At 33.8% G+C, this 26,143-nt stretch overlaps 1 protein-coding gene and 1 long non-coding RNA gene across 30 annotated transcripts in view; one reads left to right on the forward strand and one right to left on the reverse strand.

Moving 5' to 3' along the window:
* Nucleotides 1–26,143, reverse strand: part of LOC138822567 (triadin-like) — a 180,900-nt gene that overhangs the window by 137,037 nt on the left and 17,720 nt on the right. For 27 of the 29 annotated variants that reach the window (XM_070015365.1, XM_070015369.1, XM_070015363.1 and 24 more), the window contains exon 2: nucleotides 15,709–15,786. In XM_070015365.1, coding sequence (XP_069871466.1) covers nucleotides 15,709–15,786 — 78 coding nt within the window. Of the gene's footprint in view, nucleotides 1–2,299; nucleotides 2,610–15,708; nucleotides 15,787–26,143 lie in introns of those variants that run through there. The other 2 variants (XM_070015388.1, XM_070015387.1) reach the window with 2 other exon arrangements.
* Nucleotides 285–22,475, forward strand: LOC138822569 (uncharacterized). Its single transcript, XR_011370554.1, has 3 exons — nucleotides 285–460; nucleotides 19,923–20,066; nucleotides 20,694–22,475. It is a non-coding gene; the product is annotated as an uncharacterized lncRNA (long non-coding RNA).

Consider the following 26,143-nt stretch of genomic DNA (forward strand, 5'->3'; position numbering starts at 1 on the left):
TTAGTGCCTAAAATGAGACATTATATGTAATCTACATATAATTATTCAAGAAAGATACTACTATTAAGTTAAAAGAACTCATTTTTGTTTGCTTTTGGCCTGTTTAGTTACTTTAGGTTATTAATGTCTTCTGTTTTAAGTTAGCTATTGTTTCAACTCTGGCTCTTGTCACCAAACATTTGCAGTCCAGTGACATTTATCTGGCAGTGTGTCAGGGACATAACTTCCTCTGTCCTTTCTGAGTTCTTATGTCAACAGGAGTGCCCAATCTTTGCCCTCAAGGGTTTTGGTAAATCTGGATGCCATGTAGGACTTTGCCTACAGCCTCCAGACTTCATGCAGCTCCTGTTTCAGACAGAAATCTGTAATCAATCGCTTTGGTCTGAGGGGTCAAGAGGGAAACTCATGGACTGCCCAGTCAAAGCCATCCAACAACTGTACATCACTAAAGGCTAGTCTGGTAAGCTGAACCATTTCAAAAGGCAAAGTCAAATGCTAACACATAGTTGTTGAAATGTAAAGTCAGCGATTTTAAATTTGAATCAGTAATAGGTATAGGTCATGTTGTAAAATGACTCATGTTGCTAGTGTTATTTATCCTAAACTTGAAATACCTTCCTCTTTGCCACATGTCATTTCATGTACAGCTTTGTTGAAAGAATTCCATTACCTAGAACCATTATAAGATTTTTTTCCTATGTCAAATCTGTTGTTTTAAGATGAATTTGTAAGTTGTCTGCTAATGACTGCATCTTATTAAATAGAGGAATTAATTCATTCCCTTAGGTATAAAGCTTTCTAACTTACAAGATCAAGGATAATACTTTCTTTCAATTTAGAAGTAAACTCATAAAGAAGTTCTTTTTTCACAACTCCTAGAGATAATCTAGTGTTGTAAAAAGAAATATATTCACACATTGTCTAAATGTGTCTACAGTATAGTATTTCAGCTTATCCAATCAGAAGAAGAATGTTAAGAAGTCAAATTTTTATAATTTAAGAGTTAGAAATAAACTAGTTGGGATCCACTTAGCCTTTTCCTAAAGCTTTAGGCATATTAAATGTGCAAATTATGTTTAAAATTTTGAACACAGAATTTTTTACTTAAGCATCATTGCATTCGGCCCTTTAGAAGAAACTTGATATAAGTAGGACATTTTCCATTTAAAATAAGTAAGTGGATATGCCAGACAATTGAATAAACATTTGCTAAACACTGTCATCTGATGTCATGCATCAGAAAAGGAGTTAATTATATTATGGATTCTTTGCAAATACTTCTTTGTCCATACAAAATATCAGTGCCCTTAGTAACCATAAGGTTGCAACTCAGTATCCAAATCTCTAAAGTACATTATGAGGATGAATAAATATTTCATAAAAGGTCTGTGCCAATTAGTCAATCTTACATAGAACTTCAGAATGAAAATAGACATTTGAGGCCATAAGGTGGGATGCAGTCTTTTCAAGTCTTTAAAACAGAATGCTTTCCTGTAATAAATTGTACCCTTAAAATTAATATTGCTGAGATTTTATTGTGGGGATGCAGTATTCTTGCCTTAGCTCAGATTGAATTAATGCTTCCATTACACATTCTGCCTAAGATTATAGCCATACACAGTAAGAGTCATGAATAAGAGGAGAAGTCCACAAAAAGCAGGTATAAATAATGTCCCTTAATAACATTTTTATGAATTAGACCTTTAAGCTGTCATTATGGGTCTCTGCTTTATTCATGGTGAATTTCATTTAAAACATCAACTTGTGAAGCGTCTGCATTTCTTCAAGCACTATTGTCTGTGTTCTATAGGTGATTTGGCAGCAGTGGAATTAAATTTTTCATTTACAAAAGACATAACAATTTAATTATACCTTGCTTGGTTATAAAAGTAACCCATGTTTCTTTCATGAAAAGTCTCCTTCCCCTGACGTTTTTTTTTTCTTTTTTCGCTCAACAGACAGAAATTCCCCTCCCTTCTCACAGAATTACACCCTCATATCCAGTCTCTTTGTGTTCCTCTCTTCCAATATGTTTGCAACAGTTAGAGAAGGATTAATGTGTTGACTAATATTGCTTTTCCAATGGTTAGCAATTAAGTGTCCTTTACGATGTAAACTTATCAGCATATTGCCTTTCTCTAGAGAAAGTGTCCAAAGCTTTATTTCTATCTGAGGAAGATCTCAGGAAAGGCTGTTTGAGAGAGAAATCCTCTCTACAATGTGAAGTTCTGAGCCAACAAATATGTTATTAGCTTCTGCATAAATTAACATCAGATGAAAGAAAAATTAAACGACTTACTTTGTGCTTCCTCAGCCTTCATAATGGGCTTTTCTCTTCCTTTTAAATGTTTTCATGCCATCTCAAAGCCAGGAAGCACACAATAGTTAATTACAGTTGTAAAGTTTTCTAAGATGCTAGTTCTTAGCAAATCCGAGAAACCAATGCAAATAGTTTCATTTTTGTCTATGTGTAGTTCTGCCTCTTTATGCCTTTCTAGTGTGGAGATTATGTAAATTCTACATATTAAATGAATGTTTTTCTTCTAACATTTTATGGTCAGAATAGATGTATTCTTGGATCCAGTCAAGTCAGTTATGGAGTATTTCTGTCATAACCATACGCTCCGGCAGTCCATGTCATTGTCACATTGGCTCTCCAGAGTGTCAAGGACTGGCTTGGAATGCAATTCAAAGCATGACCACGTGGAACTTAGTACATAAGCAGATAAGGCCAATTGCACAACTGATTATTAGACCTTCTTTATTTGTTTCATACAAAAGAATATAAGGTAAGAAAGAAAAACACAGTACAAGCCATGATGACTGAGATCTAAGTTCTACCCCTGACCTCTTGTGGGTGAATGGGACATGCCAAATTCCATTTCCCTTCTCTGAAAAGTGGGGTTAATAAACCCCAAGTTAATTATTCATTGTGAGGAAAGAAGAGGATGAACTCAAGTGCCTGGATCACAGTAGATATGTAAAATATAATGGGACTGAAGTCAGATTTAGCTATAATTTCCAAATAAAAAGTTTTGATCATACCATCATTAGTAATTTTTGTGGGCATAACATTTTTTATCTCTTTGAGTAAAAGCAAATGAATCCTTATTTTTTATACCTGAAGAGTCTGTGACTATAATAATTCTTACAGAGAAACTTCAAGAAAAAAATCACATATATAGAAATAAATGTATCTCATAGGGGAGCTGTTTTGCAGTAATCAACTGCGCTTCTGGCTCAGTTTTTCTATTGCTTTTAGGTATTGCTTTGCTCAACTGAAGGGAACGCATGGTTCCGTCGTATTCAATCATAGGGAGTAGGACTCCTTTTAAACTCTATTTAAACTCACTTCAATATTTTTTCTCAACATATGTCATTTATTAACCAATTTTTCTAAAAACAGGTGACTTAAAAATTTTTTATAATTGTAACCAACCATTGTAGGTTGCCTATATTCAATACGGCTTAAAGATATTTAAAGCAAGAGAAAAGTCATTTTAGAATCTTCAAATGAACATGAATGAATGTATACTATGGTCAGGTGTTGATAAGGGTTAGGAAGCAAATTGACTTAGCAGTTAAAAAATGAAGACAGCCTTGTTTTTATTTACTTTGATTCAGGGATCATCTATATGATCAAATATAATATATATATAATATTAATATGCTTTGAAGTCAGAGTTCATACTGGTTGGGCAAGTCCTCTACAAGTTGACACACCCATTCAGTCATTTTACTTTAAGTCCTTTTCCTGATAAGGTGATGATTTTTGCCAGAGTCATCCTCAGATTACAATGCTTCTGCCAAAGGCCTACCTCCTCACTAAGATGATAAGAGTGCAGCACCTCAGCAGGTTTATTTTGCTGATATAAAATTCTGTTAATTTTGTTGCCTGGGTTGGCTTAGAACAGAAATCATCATGATCTTTGCCTCCTGAATTTCTGGGTTAACAGAGATGTCCCAAGACCCATCAAGGATACTATTATTGTTTGAGGTGTGAATTTTCCATTTCACTGTGAAACATAAGAGATCTGTGGGACGTTTTAAGCAGAGAAGTTGCACGATTCTGAAGAATTATTTAAGAGTAACTGTGCTCCTGCATGGTATCACACTTGACAGCATTCAATTATATGATCATATTGTAAAACAGACAATGTAGATAAAAATCATTAAAATATTTTTTTCTTTTCTTTCAAAAGAAATGCATGCGTTTTATTTGGGTCTCAACGGAGTGATAAGTATATATCACTTTACATTGTGGTTAGTTTGCAATGAAAACTAATTTCTTTATATTGAGGATTTGCTTGAGTTATATGATATAATTAAGTCTTTATTATCGCCAATCTATTTATATTTCCCTTGCCCTGTGAGATTTTTTAATTGCTATTCTTTGTCTTTTTGTTTTTGTTTTTGTTGGGGGATGCTAATTGAATTACTTTATTCTTAGAAACCAGGTCTTCTCCTTTTTAGCTTCCTTAGCACTTTTCAGTAAGAACTGAGACATTTAGATAGATAATTGAATCATTTGAATCAACGTATATTTAGTTAGCCTTACGTCAGACCTTTTGTAGTCTTAAAAATACCACTTCCAGAACTCCAACTGAGGGAGTAAGAAGCAAGTATGTTCTCAATTGTATTAAGATAAGAGTAGGCCTTGTGGGAATCAGGTTAAAGGCCCAACGCAGGAGGGCTGTAAAGAATGAGAAAGCCACTCCTGAAGGAGGCAACCTTACCCTGACTCTGAGTGGAGCCAGGGCTTTCCTCAAGCACAGATGGCAAGTGTCACTACCAAATGTCCACTGGGGGAGGACATTGGCAGTTAATGACCGGCTGCGTACTCTCAGTGACATAGTTATTCATAGCACACGTGTCCTAAATGACCCCAGATTCAATTTCGTTCCTGATATCATACTACTTTTTTTTTTTTTAATTCTGAGCTTTTAAATGCTCGTGATAAAATGATTTCAAATAATTACTTATTCTGTATGATCAAAACAAGGTAAAATAAAGATATAGTTTTGGTTAAAATGACCATAAATTCAAGAAGATAAGAAATGGTACCTGTAGAATAAAGCCCATGTCCTTATGTATATTATTGCATACTTTGATCTCGGGTAAATGTCTACTTGTTCTTTAACTGGTGAGAAAAATGGGCTCAGAGAATATTGATCATTTGGCAATCTTCATAAATCATGTAAATAATGATGACTTTTCTCTCCTCTGAAATACAAAATGTACAAGGCAAGGACAGAGAGAAAAGTGCCACTTTCTACTCCTCATCGTCAGAGTTTTATTTCAGCTCTATCACAGAGAAAATTCTTCATCTCAGTGACAATTTTGTTCTCTTTCTGAATTTACTATATGAGAGAATGTAAAGAGGAAGCTTATTTGAAGCATATTAAAATTTAAAATTTAAAATTTAAAAAGCTTTTTGATAAGTGATTACATTAATCTTGTATGGGTTATGTTTATAGAGATTAAGGCTATGACAGCTATTCTTATTCACATTTTATATAGAAATGAAATAGTCAAGACCACCTTTAGGGAGAGGTTTAGACAGTGAAAAGACAAGTTAGATGTATTCTTTCCCTGAGGGATTTCATATTTCAGGAAGCAAATGCTCACTGAAAGCAAGTTTGACTTGTGGTCAGGCAAGAAGCTCTCCTGTTCACTTGCATTTGACTCTGAATAACTGATGATGCACAGTTAGTCTTTTTTGTTTCTTTGGTGATAATTCCATTTGAAGATTTTTTAAAATCTCCATTAAGCCATTTACATTTTATGCAAAATCATTACTTGGTCAAGATTTTTTATTATAATATGTTTTTCCATAAGAGTAAGGAAAACAAACCCAAGATTCCTTTTTAATAGCTTAACAAATTTTCAATATCACATTTTTATAGAACTACAATTTCTTTATTTTATCTATATGCTTTTTCTGCATTTCTCTGTAATTGGAAATGGATAGCAAATGTAATTCATTATATTTAAAATGTCAAGAATGCCTAGAAATGTTAGAAAATTGAATTTTTCTTTCTCATGATTAAATTATTGGTATTCAGAGAAAAACTTGGTTCTAAACCAAAGTCAAAACATACATTAAGGTACAACTTCAAGGATATTGCCACTTTTATAATAGACCCTTGAAACATTAGGAATTGATTTGATAAGGTAGAAAGATTTCATAGTTATTTTCCAAATAATTTGACTTGGAAATTACCACTTGACTAGAATATTGGGTATATTTAGAAGTCGGCTTCCCATTTGAAGCCATTCAATTTTTAAGAATCGGATTAATGGACATTAATTCTTAAAGCAGTAATGAGTACCAATACTAAGCTTTCAATTTTTCAGGTTGTCATAGATTCAATATATCAAACTCAGTTTTATTGTAATCAATTAAATATCATCTATCATGTGTTATACTAAACTACTGATATAATTTATTTCTTTGTCTTCCTAATACAAGGTTTATTTTATTAGATTTAAAATGTTCTTTCCCAAAAGTTTGATTTTAAAGCAAACATTCCTTATTTTTTTTTAAATTGAGAGATTACTTGTCAAGATTCTTTACTCCAGTTGGCTCAAACAGATGTGATCTTTAAGATGCAGCCATTGGTTATGGAGAAGAACAATAACATCATTTGTAATATGCTTATAAAATTGGACAAATAAAATATTTGGACCAAATTTGTATATATAAAACCAGGCTTCAGTCGCTCATGCCTATAATCCTAGCTATTCAGGAGGCTGAGATCTGAGGATCATGGTTCAAAACCAACCCGGGCAGGAAAGTCTGTGAGACTCTTTTCTCTAATAAGCCACCAGAAAACTGGAAGTAGTGCTGTGGTATAAATGGTAGAGTGCTAGCCTTGAGCTGAAGAGCTCAAGGACAGCACCCAGTCCCAGAGTTCAAGCCCCACGACAGACAAAATAAATAAAATAAAATAAATTGGTATATATACCTCATAGATGTTTTGAAAAGAAAGCTGGCACTTGTGAAAGAAGACTGTGAGTAAAAGTACTTCTTTCCAATAAAATGATTCATGAGTAAAAGTTGCTGGCACAGCAGGTTTCCATCTGATTTTATAACAAAGCTATTAAAAGATCATATTCATGAAATTTACAAACTATGTCATCTATAGCTTTCCCTTTGGACCTTCATAGGGCAAAATGCACAGGTGGGGTAGAATTTACTTCTTGATACCAGTTTGAAAGTTATGAAAGATCAATTAGTCTGGCTCAGATCTTAATTAAGGTCCTTCTTACTACATTCCCTCATCTTGCATGTCATGACTTTATCTCATGAGTAAAAGCCCATTATCACAGGATGATCCAAACATATGACTGTGTTTGCTCATTAAGCAGTTGCTGGACACTTAAGTTGATTTTGTATTTTTGTTATTGTGCCTTGTGTCACAATAAACATGGTAGGATGTTATCTCTTTTGTTTCCTTTTCTTATATACTAAGGAGGACAGCTGGATCAATATGGTAATTCTATTTTCATCATCTTTTGAAGAACCCCCTTCTTGATTTCCCTAATGGAAGTGCTAATTTACATTCCCACCGACAGTGAGTAAGGCTACCTGCCCTGCACAGCCTCATCAGCACTTCTTACCATTTGTCCTTTGGATAAAAGGTAAAAAGTCATTCTCATAAGAGGGAGGTGATATCTGACTGTGATTTTTGATTTGTTTTTCTCCCATGATTAGTGGTACTGAGCATTTCGACCATTTGTATGCCTTCTCTTGAGAAATGTTTGTGTTATTTTTTAAATTGAGTTCTTTAGTTGGTTTTTAGCATTTTAGAAATTACATAAATGTGCTGGTTATTAGGCCCCTCTCAAATGTACATTTTTCATAATCTTCCCCATTCTGTAGGTGTAAGAAGCTCTTTAGTTGGATGTAATCCCATTTTTTCTGTTTTTGATTCTGCCCCTATGTTTTTAGGTAAGAACCCAAAAAATTAACTTCAACCATATCCGATGAGCAACAATTAATTCATCAAAAATAGCACAGTATCTGGGTGTTAAGAAAAGAAGTGAGAAGAAGGGAATAATAGGTACAGCTATGGCTGAAATAAATTTTTATTACTGGTTTGAAAAATGTTTTTCTACTGGTTTTAAAAGTTTTAGCACAATAATTGTGATAAAAGAGACTTGGTAAGCTTAATTACAAGTAGAATCTTGGATGGCTAAGAATTATTTGGAAAACACTCCTCCCCAAATCATATATAGATTTTTTTCATATATAAATTTTAATAGATGATAGATAATAGATTAGTAATGAGAAAGATGATAGATAGATAGATAAATAGATAGATGCTATCCATAATTTCTGGTATCATTGAATATATGAATGTGTGCTGTGAATGGCCAGGGAGGAAATATAATGTATCATGTAATCCCAAAATATTTTGTTATGAAAAAACTTGAGTTGGTGAATATACCACATATACCTGACATATGTCAGAAAGTAGTATGCTACAGCTAAACTCATGATTCCAGCATCTCTATCACCTTCTTTTATAAGCTCCAGTCTTTTCTAGTATTCATACTATGAGTTACATGCATTAGTGTCAGGATCTTTCCTGACTCAATAAGGTCTCCATTTTATCTCCAAGAATAATCTTCACTGGGATCTTTACAGCTTGCTTTACCAATCCCCAAAGTCCTCTAGATCTTGGAAGCATTGATCTATTGGTCTCTGGGCATATCGACAGATAACAGAATAGGGAATAGAAAAACCAGTGAATATTTACTCTGCTTAGCTTCCTCTCTGACTCACTGAAAATATTACTCACACCATTTCACAGTGTTGGTGACATTTTCTTATTGTAGGACAAAACATTCAGGCAATCTGACTGGGTATCTCCTCGCTAAATTACCAGGTTTTTCGAAGATTGTGAATGATCTATTCCCTTGCCTCTTCAGAATGAGGGTTAATACATGTTTCCTGCTCGGATGTTCTGCTTTAAATCTCCTCATACTTTTATAAATTTGTCATTTATTAAACTCTAATCTTCACATATTTGAGTGTTCCAGGCACCACAAGATACCTAGCAAGCCCCAAATTGAACTCATTATTATCTTTCAAGACCTGCTTTCATTTACACAAGTCAGATAAAAACTTTAGCAATTATGCTGAGCCCTAACAATTTATTGCCATTCTACGATAATGGAAGTAGACTTATCTTTGTTAGGAGACTCTGGCCTTGAATTGCAATTATGCCATTTTTTTACTCTGTCTTATCTTAGGCAATTTACTTGATTTCTCTGGACTTGTCTATAAAGTAATTACATCATATCTACTTTTGGGGAGTTATTTTGAGGACAAAATGTGATTGTTTCACATTAAAGTAGCACAATTTTTTCCCAAGATCTAAATTAGTCTTATCCTCCAAATCCTCAAAACTCACCATCACCAGTTCATCTTTTGTATAACTAATATGATGGTATAACATGAAAGTTGAGTCATGCTACTCTGCATAAGCTGCTCTCAGTCTATAGAGCAGTGTTAAAGATTAGCTATGTGTATGAAGGTTTTCACTGTATTGACCTAGTTCTATAATAAAATATTTGTGCTAGTGTTTCATGTATATAAACATAATTAATAGATGGTTTTGCACTCACACAGATATAAAATTACCATAAAAAATCAATGGTTAGCTGTGTAAATATAAAGAACTTCCTGATATAAAATGATAATGGTTAATAGCAGGAAGTAATGGCCAAGTCCCTAGCTGTTCTAAAATGAGTTGTTATATGCATTATTCCATGAATTCCCTTTAGCAACATTCTGAATAAAGTAGGTACTGGTACTAAAACTTGTTTGGTTTATAAATATATATATATATATATATTTAATCAAAATTTATAATTAAATATCAAGCCCATTAAAATTATCAAGAGATGTAAGTTTATTACATGACAACACAAAGAAAAGTATTATATTGGTTGAAGGCTCCATAAAAACCTATTGTGTCAAAGAGTTAATGGAATAAAAACTAAGGCCAAATTTCTATTTTATTATTTTGTGGTTTTTACTGCTCAGGATGTATGTTGCTGAAGAGCTAAGGTGATAAAATTCTTGGCTTAATAGAACTGTAAATAAAACATTACTAACTCCAGTGTCCTCCAATGGATCCTATGCTCAAAAGTTACATTATACTACATTTTGTATGACTCTGCTTTCTCCTTGGTATCTATGTAAATCCAACCAACTTACTCTTCATGACCCAATGCAGATCATAGCTTTACCAATGCATAGTTTTGCCTCATTCATTTCTCATCTTCATCCTAACCTTACAGCCTTTATGAACTGAACAATAATGCTTCACAGTATTACTCAATGTTCAACAAATATAATGTCCTTACTGAAGCCACAGCCATACTTTCCACATCTATATTGGCTATTTACCACTGGACAAATCCAGGGAGAGACCTCACTTTGGTATTGAGTCAGCTCATTACCAACCCATCAGCATGAAAAAAATAAAAACGACAGGAAGAAGTCTTTGGGTATAAAATCAGAGAGTTTTTAGTGACAATTGAGGTTCCATTCTCACTGTTTATAGGTGGAGGGATGGAAGTCCTAAGAAGTTTGTTGATTTGCAAAGAGCAAAGAAAAGCTGGGACTGGCTACAATTATCTTATCTACATGCAAGTCATTGTAATGAATAGTATTATGTACAATTATAATATTATCTTAATATCAGCTATCTTTTTTAATGATGTATTTGATATCATTTGATTTCATTTATGCAAACTGCCTGCATATAATAGAAAATTCAATGTAAATTAAGTATAACCTAATTTCCTCCATTTACATTTGTGCCCTATAGAGAAGTCCTGATCATTTTATATTTTGATGCCTATTCAGGATTTATAGGTAATTCTTCAGTGATCACCTCTCTTAGAAATACCATGCTGGGAGTAACAGGTTAGTAGTCATACAGACCAACATTTGATGACCAAAAGACTCATGTGCTAAAGGATAGAAATCACATATAATATTTAAAATATAAAGTACTATTTCATTGGAGAAAAGACCACATAGATGTGCTGCATGACATAAGCCAATAGCTTCAGTTACCCTACTGAATACTGGGGCATTTGACCTCTGTGTAAACTACTAAAAGAGACATGAGAATATCTTGAAATATAATATGATCGAAAGATTTAGCACATTAAGAAATATTTTTATTCTTATTTTCTAGTTAGTTCTAAGTAAGCTACATCCAATTGGCAACAATAACCAAAATAACTCTTCCTGGTTATCAAGACCTATCTAAGGGTATTATAGCCAGTTTTCTCTAGGCCACCATGTGATAAAAATCATAGTGTCAAAAAGAGTAAGTTATTTGACAAGAAATTACTTCCTTTTATTCAACACCTCAAAGCCATAATAATGTCCTGATGGGTAAGAGTCATGTGTGTGTGTTGGGGGTGGGGGTGGGGGGGAAATGGAGACATCCAAAGCAACAAGAAACATGAATATGCCTGGAGATAGGTAGTAGAAGGATACATCCAGATCAAGGGTACCCTGTGAGAAAGTCTTTTTAAAAAAAAGTTATTAAGGAGAATGAAATATCATAAGGATTTGGTAGATTGTACAGGAATATCCATAACAAAACACATGATTTTTAAAATATTTACCGATAAAGTTCTATCTTGTTTTTAAACTTCTGTGAGAAAATTTAGTAATGCCATCCCTATATAAACTTTATCTTTCAAAAACCTTCACACTGAAATCTATTTTTCTTCCTATAACTTGACCTGTATTCCTCAAATCAATACATCTACTTCCCTGCCATGGGTAAGTTTTGCCTTTTTACCATAAAACCATTTTCTTGTAAGTTAGTCCTAAGTAAGTTCCAGACCAAAATAGTACATCAAGGGGACTGGCATAATCAGCTTCACTAAAAACAGCTTGATTAATACTAAATATGTCCTAGTTCCTAATCAATTATGTTAATGAAGTTGCAGGCAGCACATCTGCAAGCCTTGACAAAGCCCATGAGCTCAGCATCGCCTGATAATGTGGACACTGTGGGAGCTGCACAGTGTTAGCCAGCTTGGTGCAAGGGTTTCCTCTGTACAAGAAAAAGCAATTCTTATTATCAGAAGATGGTGAGCCCCCAAATCTGCTATTCTATTTACTTGAAAGGAGTACTGAATTGTGGGTTGAAATGTCAAATTAAAGCAACCTTTAAAACTAGCAAAATCTCAGTGTCCCACTTCACTAATGGCGCATCCTTTTCCAGGTGACAGGTTGGCAGGCAAAACATTTGCTCCTGGTGTTTTCTGAACCTCAGCTAGGAGATAAATTGCAGCTAAACATTTGAATTATCTGACTATCAAAGTCTTCAGAATGGGAAATCTGAGCTTCTAGATTTATATCCATTTCCTAAGAATCTAATGAAACTTAAGGTGACAATGTTACAGCTGTCTCTTGTCCTGAAAGCATTTTGGAAGGAAGTCACTTGGCAGTTTGGGGTCAAAATATCTCCATTTTATCCTATCTTTTTGTATCTGTAAGACTGTATCCATCTGTAAGATTTAATTTAAATCAATTTCTTATTTTTAAGTAAATGCTATATAGTCATAGCCCCTGATGCAATTTTTTTTGGTATTTGTTTTTTTGCCCTCAATATAAACTCTGGAAAAATTGAGCCCAGTTTTCCTTAAAGTGTTTAACTTCTATCAATTAAAGACATGGATAGTGATAAAAGGCAAGACTTTGTAAAGTTTAAAATATAAGACAGAATCAAAAGCCAAATTATTGGTTACTCAGAAAGAAATATTAGAAGTAAACTCTAATTATACGAGCTAAGCATTAAACTTGTTTCATTTTTAGGTACCAACTCAGCTTATAAGTCATCAAGTTTTAAGGATTCCATGTGTGCCCACTTCAAATTCATATGTGACTGTATTGGATATGGTGCCTTTAAGTAGTGATCAAGTCTAAATGAAGTCCTACCAGGGGTTCCCTGGTCCTTATAGGAAAAGGGACACCAAGCTTCTCTACAAGACAATCTGGAAGGCACTAGAGTGCAACTGAGATCATCTACTGATTTTACGCTTTCAGCCTCCAGAACTGTGAGAAAATTCATACGATGTAAGTTATCTACTCCAGAGTGACTCAATATGAGACTGTAGATGAAATAAGATAACCATGTTGGTCAGGGATGTAGGAAACCACATATCAATAGGAAATTGACTTTTGCTATTTCTCACACACACAGGAAGGAGGCTGAGAACCCAGGGATAAACGGGGGATGTGAAGCCATGAGAATCAGTGGAGACCGTAGGAAGCTGTGTGTACCCAGGGCCTTCACACTGAAAAATCAATCTATTAAATTTATGTGTGCCAAATGAAATGCTTTTGGAGCTGAAGGAGATTGAAGACAAGATTAAACCTTAGGCTATTGTTTAAACATCCAATATATTATGAAATGAAAACATTATTTTTCCTCACATTACTGTCAATACAGTAGTGACTTATAAGCTTATTGGAATTTTAGTTAAAATTTGCAACTCATAATTTATTCAAATTGTTTAGCTGAAAATGAAAATAATAATTTAATAGGTTATAGTAATTTAAAAGTCAAATATAACACTCTTATTTCTGTTGTCAGTTATCTTGCTCTATTAGGAAACTTCTGTTAGGTGCTGGGCCTTAAACATTTCGTTTTCCCAGACAATGAGCAGTGTTATTCCAGTCCTTCTGAGAAACACCTAGCCAATTTACAGGCCATTGGGTGATTAAAACCAGAAACATTTTCAGAAATATGCAATGACCCTCTACTTCACTCTGAAATTATCTAGGGATTTTACATTCAAATATGATCCTAGACCAGCAAAGTAATACTTGTGACTGACAAAAATAGAGAAATTCGGGTGTCACTCCAACCACTCTAGACCTATGAAATTATAATATTTTTTTTCATGAAACTCTCAGTATCCTTGGTATCTTCCATTTTGCAAAATATCATTCTTGACTGACATTTCAACATCATTTTCCATTAAGCAAGTGTATGACATATAAAGCATATAACTTTACATCTTCATATTCCATAAGTTGTTGATATCTTAGAAGAATAAAAGGTAGATTTCTCGCTCTCCAAAGTTTGCATTGTAATATAAAAGAAAAAGTTCTAGGCATAGAGTTAAAAACATGGAACTGGAATCCTAGTTCTGTTATTTACTTTATAAGTACAAACCAGTTTGAAGTCTTCACTTTCTCATGATTACCAATAGAAATTTCCTCTCCAATGTTTTATAGAAGTAATTATAAAAATAGATGTAAATAAATCAGGCAGAATACCGTAAATAAACATTAGATGAAGGGAGCATGTTCGCAGCAATAGTTTGGTCAGAATCAGGCTATACATATACACAAAATGTGTTGGTGTTGGAACAGAACGTGGAAAAACTTCACCTGCTCAATTAGTCAAAACCTTCCCATCTCTTGAAATACAAGCACATGGCCTAAAGTATTGTTGGGAATCAATAGTCAATTGGAAAGCACAACCCTTACAAAAGCATTAATGTATAATATAGAAAATAAAAATAGATAAGACTATCCTTATCAAACTACCAATGTCTAATGTTTTGTATTAAACAACTAATAGGATGTGTGGTTTGTAATATAATTCTAAAGTTTTGATGAGGGAAGATTCAGCTATGGTACTTGTTTAAATTATAGATCTCTATCTTAGAATTTCAAAAAATCTGATTCATTACATCCAAGATAAGTAAGGGATATGCATATTTAATGAGCTACATAATTGCTACAATTCATTTTGCTGCTGCTAATCTGTGCACCTACACACGATCTGTGAGCAGTTTTTCTAAAGCCAATAACACCCAATCATAGAATTCCTGTTTTATCCATACCATATAGAAACTTGTGAATGTGGAATGTTCACCAGCCTATATCCATTTTAGTAGGTTATAAAATCAGCAGAAGCAGCAACAACAACAAGAACAACAACAACAGTTCTCTAATGATGAATGTTTGATTTGAGAATAATTGTTTTGCTTTTACAAAATTGAATACCTATTAGAAAAATTCCTTAGCTAAATTCTAAAAATAAATTTTAATTTTTGCACAGAAAATACTATTAATTTAGTAGCCTTTGCTTAATAGGAACCACCTAGATTTCTAATTCAGAAAGTGTAGTCATTCTCATCCTTTTATTACCTCTCAACTCAAATACTTAAATCAACTGGTTATTTTTTTCTCCAATATCACTGTTTAGTTCAGGCTTTACTGCTTGATATTCTGTAAACAAAGGTCTAGCCTGTAGGATGATGAAAGTTTGATTTTTCTACATGTACACATTTATTTTAATGTCATTATGAGCTTTTTAATTTTGATGTTCTCAAAATACCATATTTTGAGGAATTTGAGTATAAATTACTAGCGTAATGTAAATAATGTAAATAATTGTTTCTTCTTTAAATGACCTCTGACTTGCAAAGTAATAAGTTGGCCATCCTTTCAAGCAAGAGGTTACCAATAAAACATCCTAAGAGGAGATTTTTATTTTCTAAAAAGGAATAAATTGAAATTTCAGGGGAAATAAGTTATAGCTTATATGCTATCTAAGAGTAGATTGGATTTAAAAGCTTTCATTAGCAGCTACATTCTACATTTCATACAGCAGCCATTTGTTTGAAAAGAAATTAAGTACTTGCCTTCAGGAGTTGGTGTTGGCTGAGGAGTTCTCGAAGCTTGTGCTGTCGGTGATGGAGGAGGTATGGCTGGGCTTTGTCCTGTGTATGCAATTCAGGAGTTGATATTGAGGAAAAAACTATTAGCAAATGTAATAACCATACCTAAAATTGCCAGATCTGTAGGATGCATGCATAATTTATAATCTTAGGTATAAATTAATAGTGTTATGCCATAAGAAGACTGTTATTACGTGAAATCTCCAAGCTGGTTTCCACATGTTCAGTTATCTTCAAAGCCATTTTTGAATATTTTATTTTTCCTGAGTATATATACAAAGTTAAATATGTCCACTGGATTTTATTAATTGAAAATCTACATATGATCAAATAAAGAAATTTACTTTCACCATGCGCTTTATATTATGGAAACTAAAGTCACAGAAGCTATGTGGAATCCTACTATATAGAAAACTATTTTATTTTCATTTAATAAAATTCTCAGTGATATAGTAGGGCAATAAAAGAAGATGAAAATTCATAGCCCTTTTCATATTGAACAGGTACATTTTCTTCTGCCACAATAAATGACCTGCAGTTAAGTAAATAATGAGCCAAGGGGAAAATATATTTCATCTTATAAAAACTTGAAAGATTCCCGCAAGTCTCTGGACTTATTATGAAGTGAAAATACCAACAATCATTTCCAAGTGCTTTCTGATCCCAAGTGATTTCTTTAATTAACTGATACCATTCAGGCCATGAACTGAAAACATTAACCATCATATGGTCCCATCTGAAATGCTTGCACAATGTTTTATCACTAATATTCTTTCCCTGAACTCCTTCTGTGTGTTTTGCACTCAGGAATCAATGTGGGCATATGTACCTTCTAAATTCTCACTGACAACTAGATATTATCAAATGTCAGCAGACCTGCCTGCTTACTGGAAGTTTTCTATTTTTAGAACTAATTTTCAAAATTAGTTCCCTGTGGCAAATTATGGTTTAGCAAGCAGAGCAATCAAAGTTGCACACACATTGAATTCCAGGCTTAGTCTCTCAAGTCAAATAGAGTGTAGGTCTCATTTATCACAGAATTTTCTTGAAGTTGCACCCATACAGACTGATTCATGTGCAAGTTCAAACTGGCACAATTATTAAAAGTAAATCATATTAGTTGGGCTCTAGTGGCTCATGCCTATAATCTTATCTACTCAGAAAATTGAGATTGGATGATTATAGTTTAAAGCCAGCCCCTGCAGGAAAGTTCATGAAACTCATATCTACAATTAACCACCAAAAAGCTAGTAGATCTGTGGCTCAAGTGGTAGAGAGCCAGCTTTGAGCACAAAAGTCAGGCCCTGAATTTAAGCTCCAGGGCTAGCACATACAGACACAGACACACACACATACACACAAAGGTATATTATATGTCATATATGTCATATATTATATGTCATGTTATTATATGTTGCTCTTCCTGGTAGAAAAGACTTAAATGAAACGTAGTAACATGGAAGATCTTTTTTTTATGTGTGAGCCAAGACAGTTAAGTCTGGGGACACCCAAAAGATACTTGGTTCATGTGATTTTTTTCCCTAGGTAATATTTGTGCTTACTATGTACCAAGAATGACTCAAAGAGTTTTCATGCATTAAATCATTCCATCTTCTTCTCACCATCTTTACTATGTGGATATAATGCTCACTGTGTAGATTTGAAAACTAAGTCAAAGAGGGGACAGACAATTCAGCTATAAGAAGTGGATCTGGGTATCAGTGCGGGCATAGACTCGTGATGATTAAAGTCATCCTCAGACTGCTGGAGGCTGGCAGAAGATAGTTTTCTGTAAGAAAACATAGATGTACCTGAGGACAGGAAGATAGAGGACTCAAGTATCCTCTTAAAGTTTCTACCTTCCTTGTGGGTCAAAGCTAGGTATACATTGGAAAGGTTTGCTTGAGAGTTCTTAAAAAATATGTGTAGTATGGTATTTGTGACCTTTAAAGCATAAAATGTCTAATTAAGGATGTCTAATTAAGGTAATGACAAAATCCTAAAGTACAATGAGGGGGTAAATATAAAACAGTTGTTTGTAAATAGCAGAAAATTTAAAAAAAGAGTCTTCAGAGTGAATCTAAGTTGCCATCTATATCTCTGAACATTTGTATGTTTATAACCATAATCCTTCTTCAAGTTTGATGTGATCTTCAGAATTTTGTTATAAAATATATGAGATTCCCTGACAACTTAGTATAAAAGTTACATTATAAAATCTTTTAACTTTTACTATATATTATAGTTACTATTTTATTATTATTGTCTGCAACAAGTTTCAAAAATACTGACTTAAGGAGTCAGATATATAATAACAAGCTTTCTATGATGTCTTTGTATCACATTACAATATGATGATGAATAAATATGTAGTAGACATTGTAGAAATATACTGAAATCAATTTATTAAAATCTTTAAATTTGTTCCAACCAAAGAAAGGTAGAGTATGGGAAAGACACTGGGTAGAAAGTAGTAGGTGAAGCCGGGCGCTGGTGGCTCACGCCTGTAATCCTAGCTACTCAGGAGGCTGAGATCTGAGGATCGCGGTTCAAAGCCAGCCCGAGCAGGAGAGACCTTGAGACTCCTATCTCCAATAAACCACCAGAAAACCGGAAGTGGCGCTGTAGCTCAAGTGGTAGAGCGCTCGCCTTGAGCTGAAGAGCTGAGGGACAGCGCCCAGGCCCAGAGTTCAGGCCCCAAGACCGACAAAAAAAAAAAAAAGAAAAGAAAAGAAAAGAAAGTAGTAGATGAAAATGGACAAGTTACCAAAATGTGTAGAACTATTAAAATACTGGACTTTCAACATAAAGAAAAAATTCAGCTCTTGTTAGAACTGTCCCTAATGAATTTTTGTATGCTAAGTGCATGATGGGAAGGCAGTGAGTATGTAAGGAAGTAAGAAATACCTCGCACATAAAAACGGAACAAGAGGAAAAGTGGCTGCATGTCTCCAGGGAGACAGAGCTAGCTAGCTCTATGAAGAGACATTAATTCAGGACATGTTTCGATATGTTAGAAGCACAACACAAATTGGGCAGATCATATCGGAATATGACTCATGAACTTGCGATGGACAGAGAATAAAACTACTTTTAAAAAGTCAGAGAAGCCTATTGAAATCAGAGACCATTTCACTATATGAATAAATTCATTGTACATTTTGTTCAGAATTACACAGTGTTCAAGTAAAATATTTAAAATACAACCTTAAAAGGAAAACTGTTTAGTGTGAAAACTGAACGTTCAGCTATCAAATGGATGTTATTCAGTTTTGGTGTTCTGTGGCTGCCAAGCTGTGTAAACTTGAAAATTTTATGAGTTTTTAAATCTCTGGTAAGGAATTTATAAGATGTGGAATCATTTTAGGGTTAAGTGATTAAGTGGACTAGGTGATAAATCACCTAATGCTTAGTAGATACTCAATATATTAATTCTTTTTCCAATAACATGTTTACAATTTAAATCTCATCTAATTGTATAAGAGAATTGGAAAGTGTCATTTGAAGTGAAAAAACAACAAAAAAGATAAAATTGAACATGACAGAAAGATTAGAATCCATTCATAGGAAAGAAGCTGATGATTTTATTAGGAATGTAGTCCCTTTGAGTTCCTGGGAATTTTAACTCCCTAAAGGCAATATTTAGGTTGTAGAGACATATGTTGTCACTCTAAAAGTGCACTTCCATTTACAAGATGTTTCCTGAAAATCCCTCTGACTTTCAAGCATGGCAAGTTGGTTTTATTTCCATTCCCCCTCTCCCTGACCCCCGAGGGATTTTGGTTGGTTTCTTCCCATGAGATAAGAATGGAACTTTGAAAAATGCCAGCAATTTATTGTTGTGAGTTTTTCTCTCTCATGTGGTAATTTGGCTGTGTTTTAATCAAATCCTATAAAGGATAGAGTACAGTGTACATTCTCTCTAATGACCGAAGTGATTGCCATTTCCTTTGCTAAAATGATGAATGAGATTATTCAGAATCTCATGGCAAAGAGGAGGCTACAAACTTAATTCAGACAGCATAAAAGGAAGAAATGAGTTACTATACTAAAGCTTAATCTATCTAAATTCCTTGTCAGATCTCCTAGTTGAAAACTATTTCTTTACAACCAAACCATATCCTCTATATCTTGTAACCTCAATTATTTTATTTTTTCTGTTATATTTTATTCTGTAGATCTTCCTAGCATTTTCCTGGAGGTGTTGCAAATTAGACCCAGAAGCTAATAAGTAGTTTGGGAAAAAAACTCCAGGCCTACAAATAATGAGTGGCAGTGAATCCTATTATGAGGACAATGGCAACATCAATAGTAAGTGGCCGGTGAGTTAAAATTTTGCATCTTAAGAATATAAGACGTAGGATTATTATAAATTCATATCCAGTGAAGGCATTTACAAATCTGTGACTAAAAGTGAAGTGAGGGTATGTTAACTTAGAAAGTGAATGATATTCAAATTTATTAAAACAATAATGTTAATTTTGCATTGACAAGTGGTTGAAAGCCTATTTTTGTAGTGTGCAGAATATAATTTTTAAAGTTTAAGTTTAATATATGATCATTTTATTTATTTTGAAAGAATGTTTTTATTCTGTCACTATGCTACAGCCATATATTACCAGTGACATAGAATTTCCAGTTACCTTACTGAATATCTTTTTCTCCTGCTTTGTTGTCTCAAAACCTTTAGCAAGTGGAAAGAAGAGAGATAGAAATATGGGCTGCCAGCCCACCCTTGGCTTTCTTATCTAATTTATCAAAAAACATAAATTGATACTCATGTAAATAATTCCAGATAGGCACATTTGATGACTAAGACAAATGCGCGAAGTGGGCAGGTGAGGCTTAGTTTTACTTCTACTATCTGCATCATTTTCTGTTGTACTCAAATACTGCTGAACTTCACACCTATATTTTGCCTCCCTTTTCTTCCTTTTCTTGCTTCCTAGGGACCTCTCAATCCCAAGCAAAATTCTACAGTCCTCTGCAAAGAAAGGTGAAGTCGTGTGTTCATGGCATGGAGAAAACAATATTGTGTGAGAAAGGGAAATAATGTGCTTCTTCAGCAATTACAAGCCTTTAGTATTAAAGGTTCATACTTAAAGTTTATATTAAACTAACTGCCTTTTTCTGGATAATATATTTTGCATTGATTTAGAGATTGGGATTTTGGGTGTCTACTGCAGAGTACCACTGTCCATGAAATCTTTCCGTGTGTCATTCTTCAGTATTTATGCTGATATACATAGGCCTTGCACTGGGCATTCAATGTTCTATATGATGGACAGGACATGCAAAAGTGAATTGTATGGCCAGACGAGGGCTGATGCTGGCATGTGCTAGGTGGGTTGCAATGGAATTTATATAACAATGTTTCATGCAGCAAATGTTTATTCGGTGCCTTAAGTGCTTTAAAGAGACTTGTTCTTGTAAAGGAAAGACCGCAAATAGGGAATTATTACTTAAATCTACTCTGAGTTGTTCCAAGATAAAAAAAATTGGAATAATCATGTCTTCAACTTGGATGTTATATAACAGAAATAATAGTGCAAAAAAAATCACAGCAAGACAACAGTGAATATACAGCCTTGCTAATGAAAAGTTTATATTAATGATAAGGAGATGCTGGCACTTAATTATTTCAAATCTCATACATCCAGGTCAATCTTGTAGAGTGGTAAGGTAGAAAATGAATGAGACTACAAGAAGCTGAATAATAAGAAAGGCCAAACCTCACTACCAAGCAATGTCCCAATAACATACATACATACATGCAGATAGACATATATATGTTTCTCTCTATATATATGTTGACATATATAGAGAGAGTTTTATGAACTAGACAAGCTTAAAAGAGTTTTTTGCAAAATAGACAAACAGAGTATTCTAGGATATTTTTGTCTGAATTCTTTCTAAGGGTAAGATAATCTTTTGAGAAGTTTTTAGCATAAATAGATAAATAGGTTTGAAAGAATCTCGGGATTCTATTTGAACAAAATGAAAGTATTTAGAGAAAAGATAGGAGAGGTAGGAAGCGATCCACTGGACAGTACTAAATTAACTCAAATGAAAAATTGTACTGGCTTGAAGAAATCAGGTTGCAGTAGGATTCATTCGTCCTTTTAACAAATATTTATTGAGTGCCTAGGTAGGGCCAGATGGTTACTATTTGACCTAAGCATTTGGGAATAAATAAGATTAATACTCTGATAAAGGCAGCAAGTTTTCTCCTCACAATCTACTTGAATTTTTCAACTATCATTTCAACTATTATTGCCACTACTATTTACAGTACTCAGTTTTGCCCACATTCTCCAATAGACAGATATTGAAGGTGAAAATATGGTTACACTATTGGAATAGTCCAATGATAAAACTTATTGGTACATATTTCTCAAGACTTCTTTATAATTTTAGAAAAGTTTTGTGAAAATGGAATATTTAGCATGAATTGGTTACACGACCCTACTGTTAGGTGTTTAAACCAAAAGCTTTGACTTCTTAGATCAAAGAACATCCTCCAGGCCAAAATCTTTCTGGCTTGGTTTCTTTGCATTCTGATAAAAATCTTCTCTAACATTTTTATGCGTTACTATGTATTTGCATATTCACTTTGATGGAAAGCTAGGAGGGGTAGACAAATGAATATTTCATACATTCTTTTGATTAAAAATATAAAGGTAATTTTAGTGTTTCTTCTTCTTCATTTCCAATTTATGAAATAGAAATAATTTTCCATGGAACAGCCAACTCAAGAAGTGAAATAAGATTGATTCAAGATTATATCATTGCTTCATGTATTTTGTGCCTTGTTATATTAGAATACCTGATAATCTGACATAACATAAACACATGCCTAGTGGTGTAGAATTATAATAATAGAATGTAGGCTTTTGATAAAAATCTTTTAAATAACATATTTTAGTTCTTTAAATTTTAATACAGTTTAAAAATGGCCTCTTCGAGGATAAATAACTGAAGTAAGGATGTCATGATAAAAGTTATTTTTACTTCATTTTATTCTTCTGTTTATTTAATAATCTATTTGGAAAGTCATAATAAGTAACAATTACCTTAACTTTTACCATAAATTACTCATTACCTACTCTGGAAGTATCTGCAAATATTCACTTCCAAAAGGAAAATAGCTTCACATAGAGGCTGCTCAAAGAGGCTCTGAACTTAAAGACCAATTTCCATGTGACAGGGTTCCTTTTCTAAAACCTTACTGTTGTCACCTGGATTGTTTTTAAAAATTTGAATCATGATTTCATCATGGTTCTTCATTTGCTGTTTTTTAATTTTATTTTTTGCCTTTTCTTTTTTTTTTGGTTCTGGGAATCAAACCTGTACTTGCTAGACAAGCATTTTGCCACTGAGCAACATTTTAGCCCTCTTCTTGTTTCTCAAATAGTTTTATGTAGTATTACAAGATTTCCTCTGATAATTGCACAGGTAGAAACAATTACATGGTAAGAGAAAGGGGAAAAGAATGATATAGATAAATGGATAAATATGTGTGTGTTTAGTTCAAAGCCAGTTCTGGTAAGAAAAGAGATGAGACAAATAAGATGATTGTTGTCACAATTAATGATGATGATGATGATGATGATGATGATGATGATGATGATGATGATGATGATGATGATGACAATGATAACATACAAAAATTTGCCTTTTGCATCAAAGACATTTTACAATCTGATGATTTCCCAGTAGAAATTTCAGAAATGGTCTTTTACAACATAAAATGTTGAAATAAATACCAAACTTCTTTTTTCAAGGCTGCTGCTCTCCTCTTTTCTTTCTTTCTTTCTTTCTTTTTCTTTCTTTCTTTCTTTCTTTCTTTCTTTCTTTCTTTCTTTCTTTCTTTCTTTCTTTCTTTCTTTCTTTGCTTCCTTCCTTCCTTCCTTCCTTCCTTCCTTCTTTCCCTCCCTTCCTTCCCTCCCTCCTTCCCTTTCTCCCTCCTTTCTCCTTTCTCTCTTTTTCTTTCTCCTTTGTCGGGCCTGAACTCTGATCCTGGGCGCTGTCCCGCAGCTCTTCAGCTCAAGGCTAGTGCCCTACCACTTGAGCCACAGCGTTACTTCCAGCTTTTGCTGCTTATGTGGTGCTGAAGAATTGAACCCAGGTACTCATGCATGCAAGGCAAGCACTCTACCACTGAGCCACCTTCCCAGCCCCTCTCCTCTTTTCTTTTCCTTGCCTCAAAGGTTAATATTTACTGGGTAGACAAATTGTGAGTTGCAAGAATTAGATTATGTCATTAGCCGGCAGAAGTATTATGAATAATAACATTTTCTTAAAGTTGACAATCTTTGCAATCCTCTAACTATTGGAGATAATTTTCCTTCCATTTTAATATTCTCAAGAAATGCTATCTTTTTAAGTCCTGTATGCTATTTTGTTTTTAACACTTTGTTTTTCTCATTCAACATTTAGTGTGTCTGGCATAAGTAAATGTTCATTATGTATTTTCTGAGGCAATTAGTTGGAAAATCTTAAGTACAGAAATGTTTCTTGCTTTTCTTTTCTTTTTTTTTTTGTCGGTCGTGGGGCTTTAACTCTGGGCCTGGGCGCTATCCCTCAGCTCTTCAGCTCAAGGCTAGTGCTCTACCACTTGAGCCACAGCACCACTTCTGGCTTTTTCTGCTTATGTGGTCCTGAGGAATCGAACCCAGGGTCTCATGCATGCAAGGCAAGCACTCTACCACTGAACCACCTTCCCAGCCCCAGTACAGAAAAGTTTCTTTGAATTATATTTTATCTTTAATTTCATATGCATTGTATGAAGGGTTTCCTTGTGAAACTTCCATGTATGCATATTGTCCTTAGATTAGAAAGTTCCCTTCTCTTGCACTTTCTTTTCCTCTTTCCTCTTCTTTTTAATCATTTTTAACAAACCACTATCAAATTAAGTGTAAACAGGAAAGTAAAACAGTCATAAACTGTGAACTAATGTCTAACTAGTGAACCTGTCAAGCAGAAACAACCAAGTAATCTCTAAGGATTCTCTGTTTTAATAAATCAGATACTTTCTTTGTCTTATTTCTGCAATTACCTTATAAAACTCTTCCCTTCTAGTGAAGCCAAACCACTAATTCATAGATTTCTGTCTGCTTAAATATTCTTTTTTTTTTCTAAGTTTTATTGTGAATGACCTTTGTCCTACTAGGTAAGTTCTCTTCTATTCCTAGTGTGCTGAGGAATTTCATCATGAATGGGTGTTTAGTGTTATTAAATACTTTATCTCTATTGACATGAACTTATTGTTTTCTCCTTTATTCTATTAATACCATTTTGTTATATAACTGGATTACAGATGTTAAACCAAGCTTGCACTCACAGGATTGCAAACACAGGATATTACTGGATATGATTTGTGAGTGTTTTGCCAGTATTTTGCATCTATATTCATAAAGGATATTAACTTTGAGTTTTTGTTTCTTTTAATATCTAGAATCAGGGTAATGTTAGCCTCATAAAATGAATTAGTCTTCTCTTTTCCTCTACAAGGAAGAGAGTGTAAGCTTGGCATTCTTTCTTTCTTAAGTCTTTGGTAAAATTCACCAAAATATGCCAACTGCATATTAAAATGTCTTATGAGAAAATTATCTTTAACTTTGTACTTTGAGATAATATTAGATTTATAGAATAATTACAAAAATAGTTCAAAAAATGACTTGTCTTTTATCAGCATCTACTAAGGCTGAAAACCCACAGAATCTTAGTATAATTACCAAGAGATATAATGCTTTAAACTAAACTACTTTAGTTCACTGGCTTTACTGGTACTTACCAGCATCTTTTTATTTCCATCATAAAATCTAATCCAGCCTGCTTAGTTATCCTGTTTTAGCCTATATAATCTGCAGCAATTCCTCTATCTTTGCTTGTCTTTTATTAACTATGGCCTTGAGACTTCAAATATTGACTATTCAAGTGAAAGGCTGGAACAAAGTCTTCCAATGAAATGGCCTCATAAACAGGCTGGGGTAGTGATACTCATACCAGATAAAAGATATTCCAAATTAAATTAGTCATAAAAGCAAAGAAGGACATTTCATGTTAATAAAGCTAACTCTCGATTAGGTTTCTGTCTGATGTGGTTCCCTGGTCTTGATTATTTTCTTCATGTGTATTACTCCTTTTAGTATTTTTGTAGTGCTGGCTTCTTCTCTGTCAAATGTGAATGCTAGTTTTGCTGGATATACTATCTGGGTGGGTAGTTGTTGGTTTTCAGGGCTTGGCTGGTACTTTTTCAGGCTCTCCTTGTGTTGAGGGTTCGTAAGAAGAGGTTCACAGTGATTCTAACTTTCTTTCCCTTCTTTCCGTTTGATTTTACAGCATTTAAAATCTGCTCTTTGCAGTTCAGGTCTAGTATCTTTACTACAATGTGTCT

The sequence above is a fragment of the Dipodomys merriami genome, unplaced genomic scaffold (genome assembly GCF_024711535.1).
Source record: "Dipodomys merriami isolate MVZ:Mamm:240054 unplaced genomic scaffold, mDipMer1.0.p SCAF_112, whole genome shotgun sequence".
Lineage (NCBI taxonomy): Eukaryota > Metazoa > Chordata > Mammalia > Rodentia > Heteromyidae > Dipodomys > Dipodomys merriami.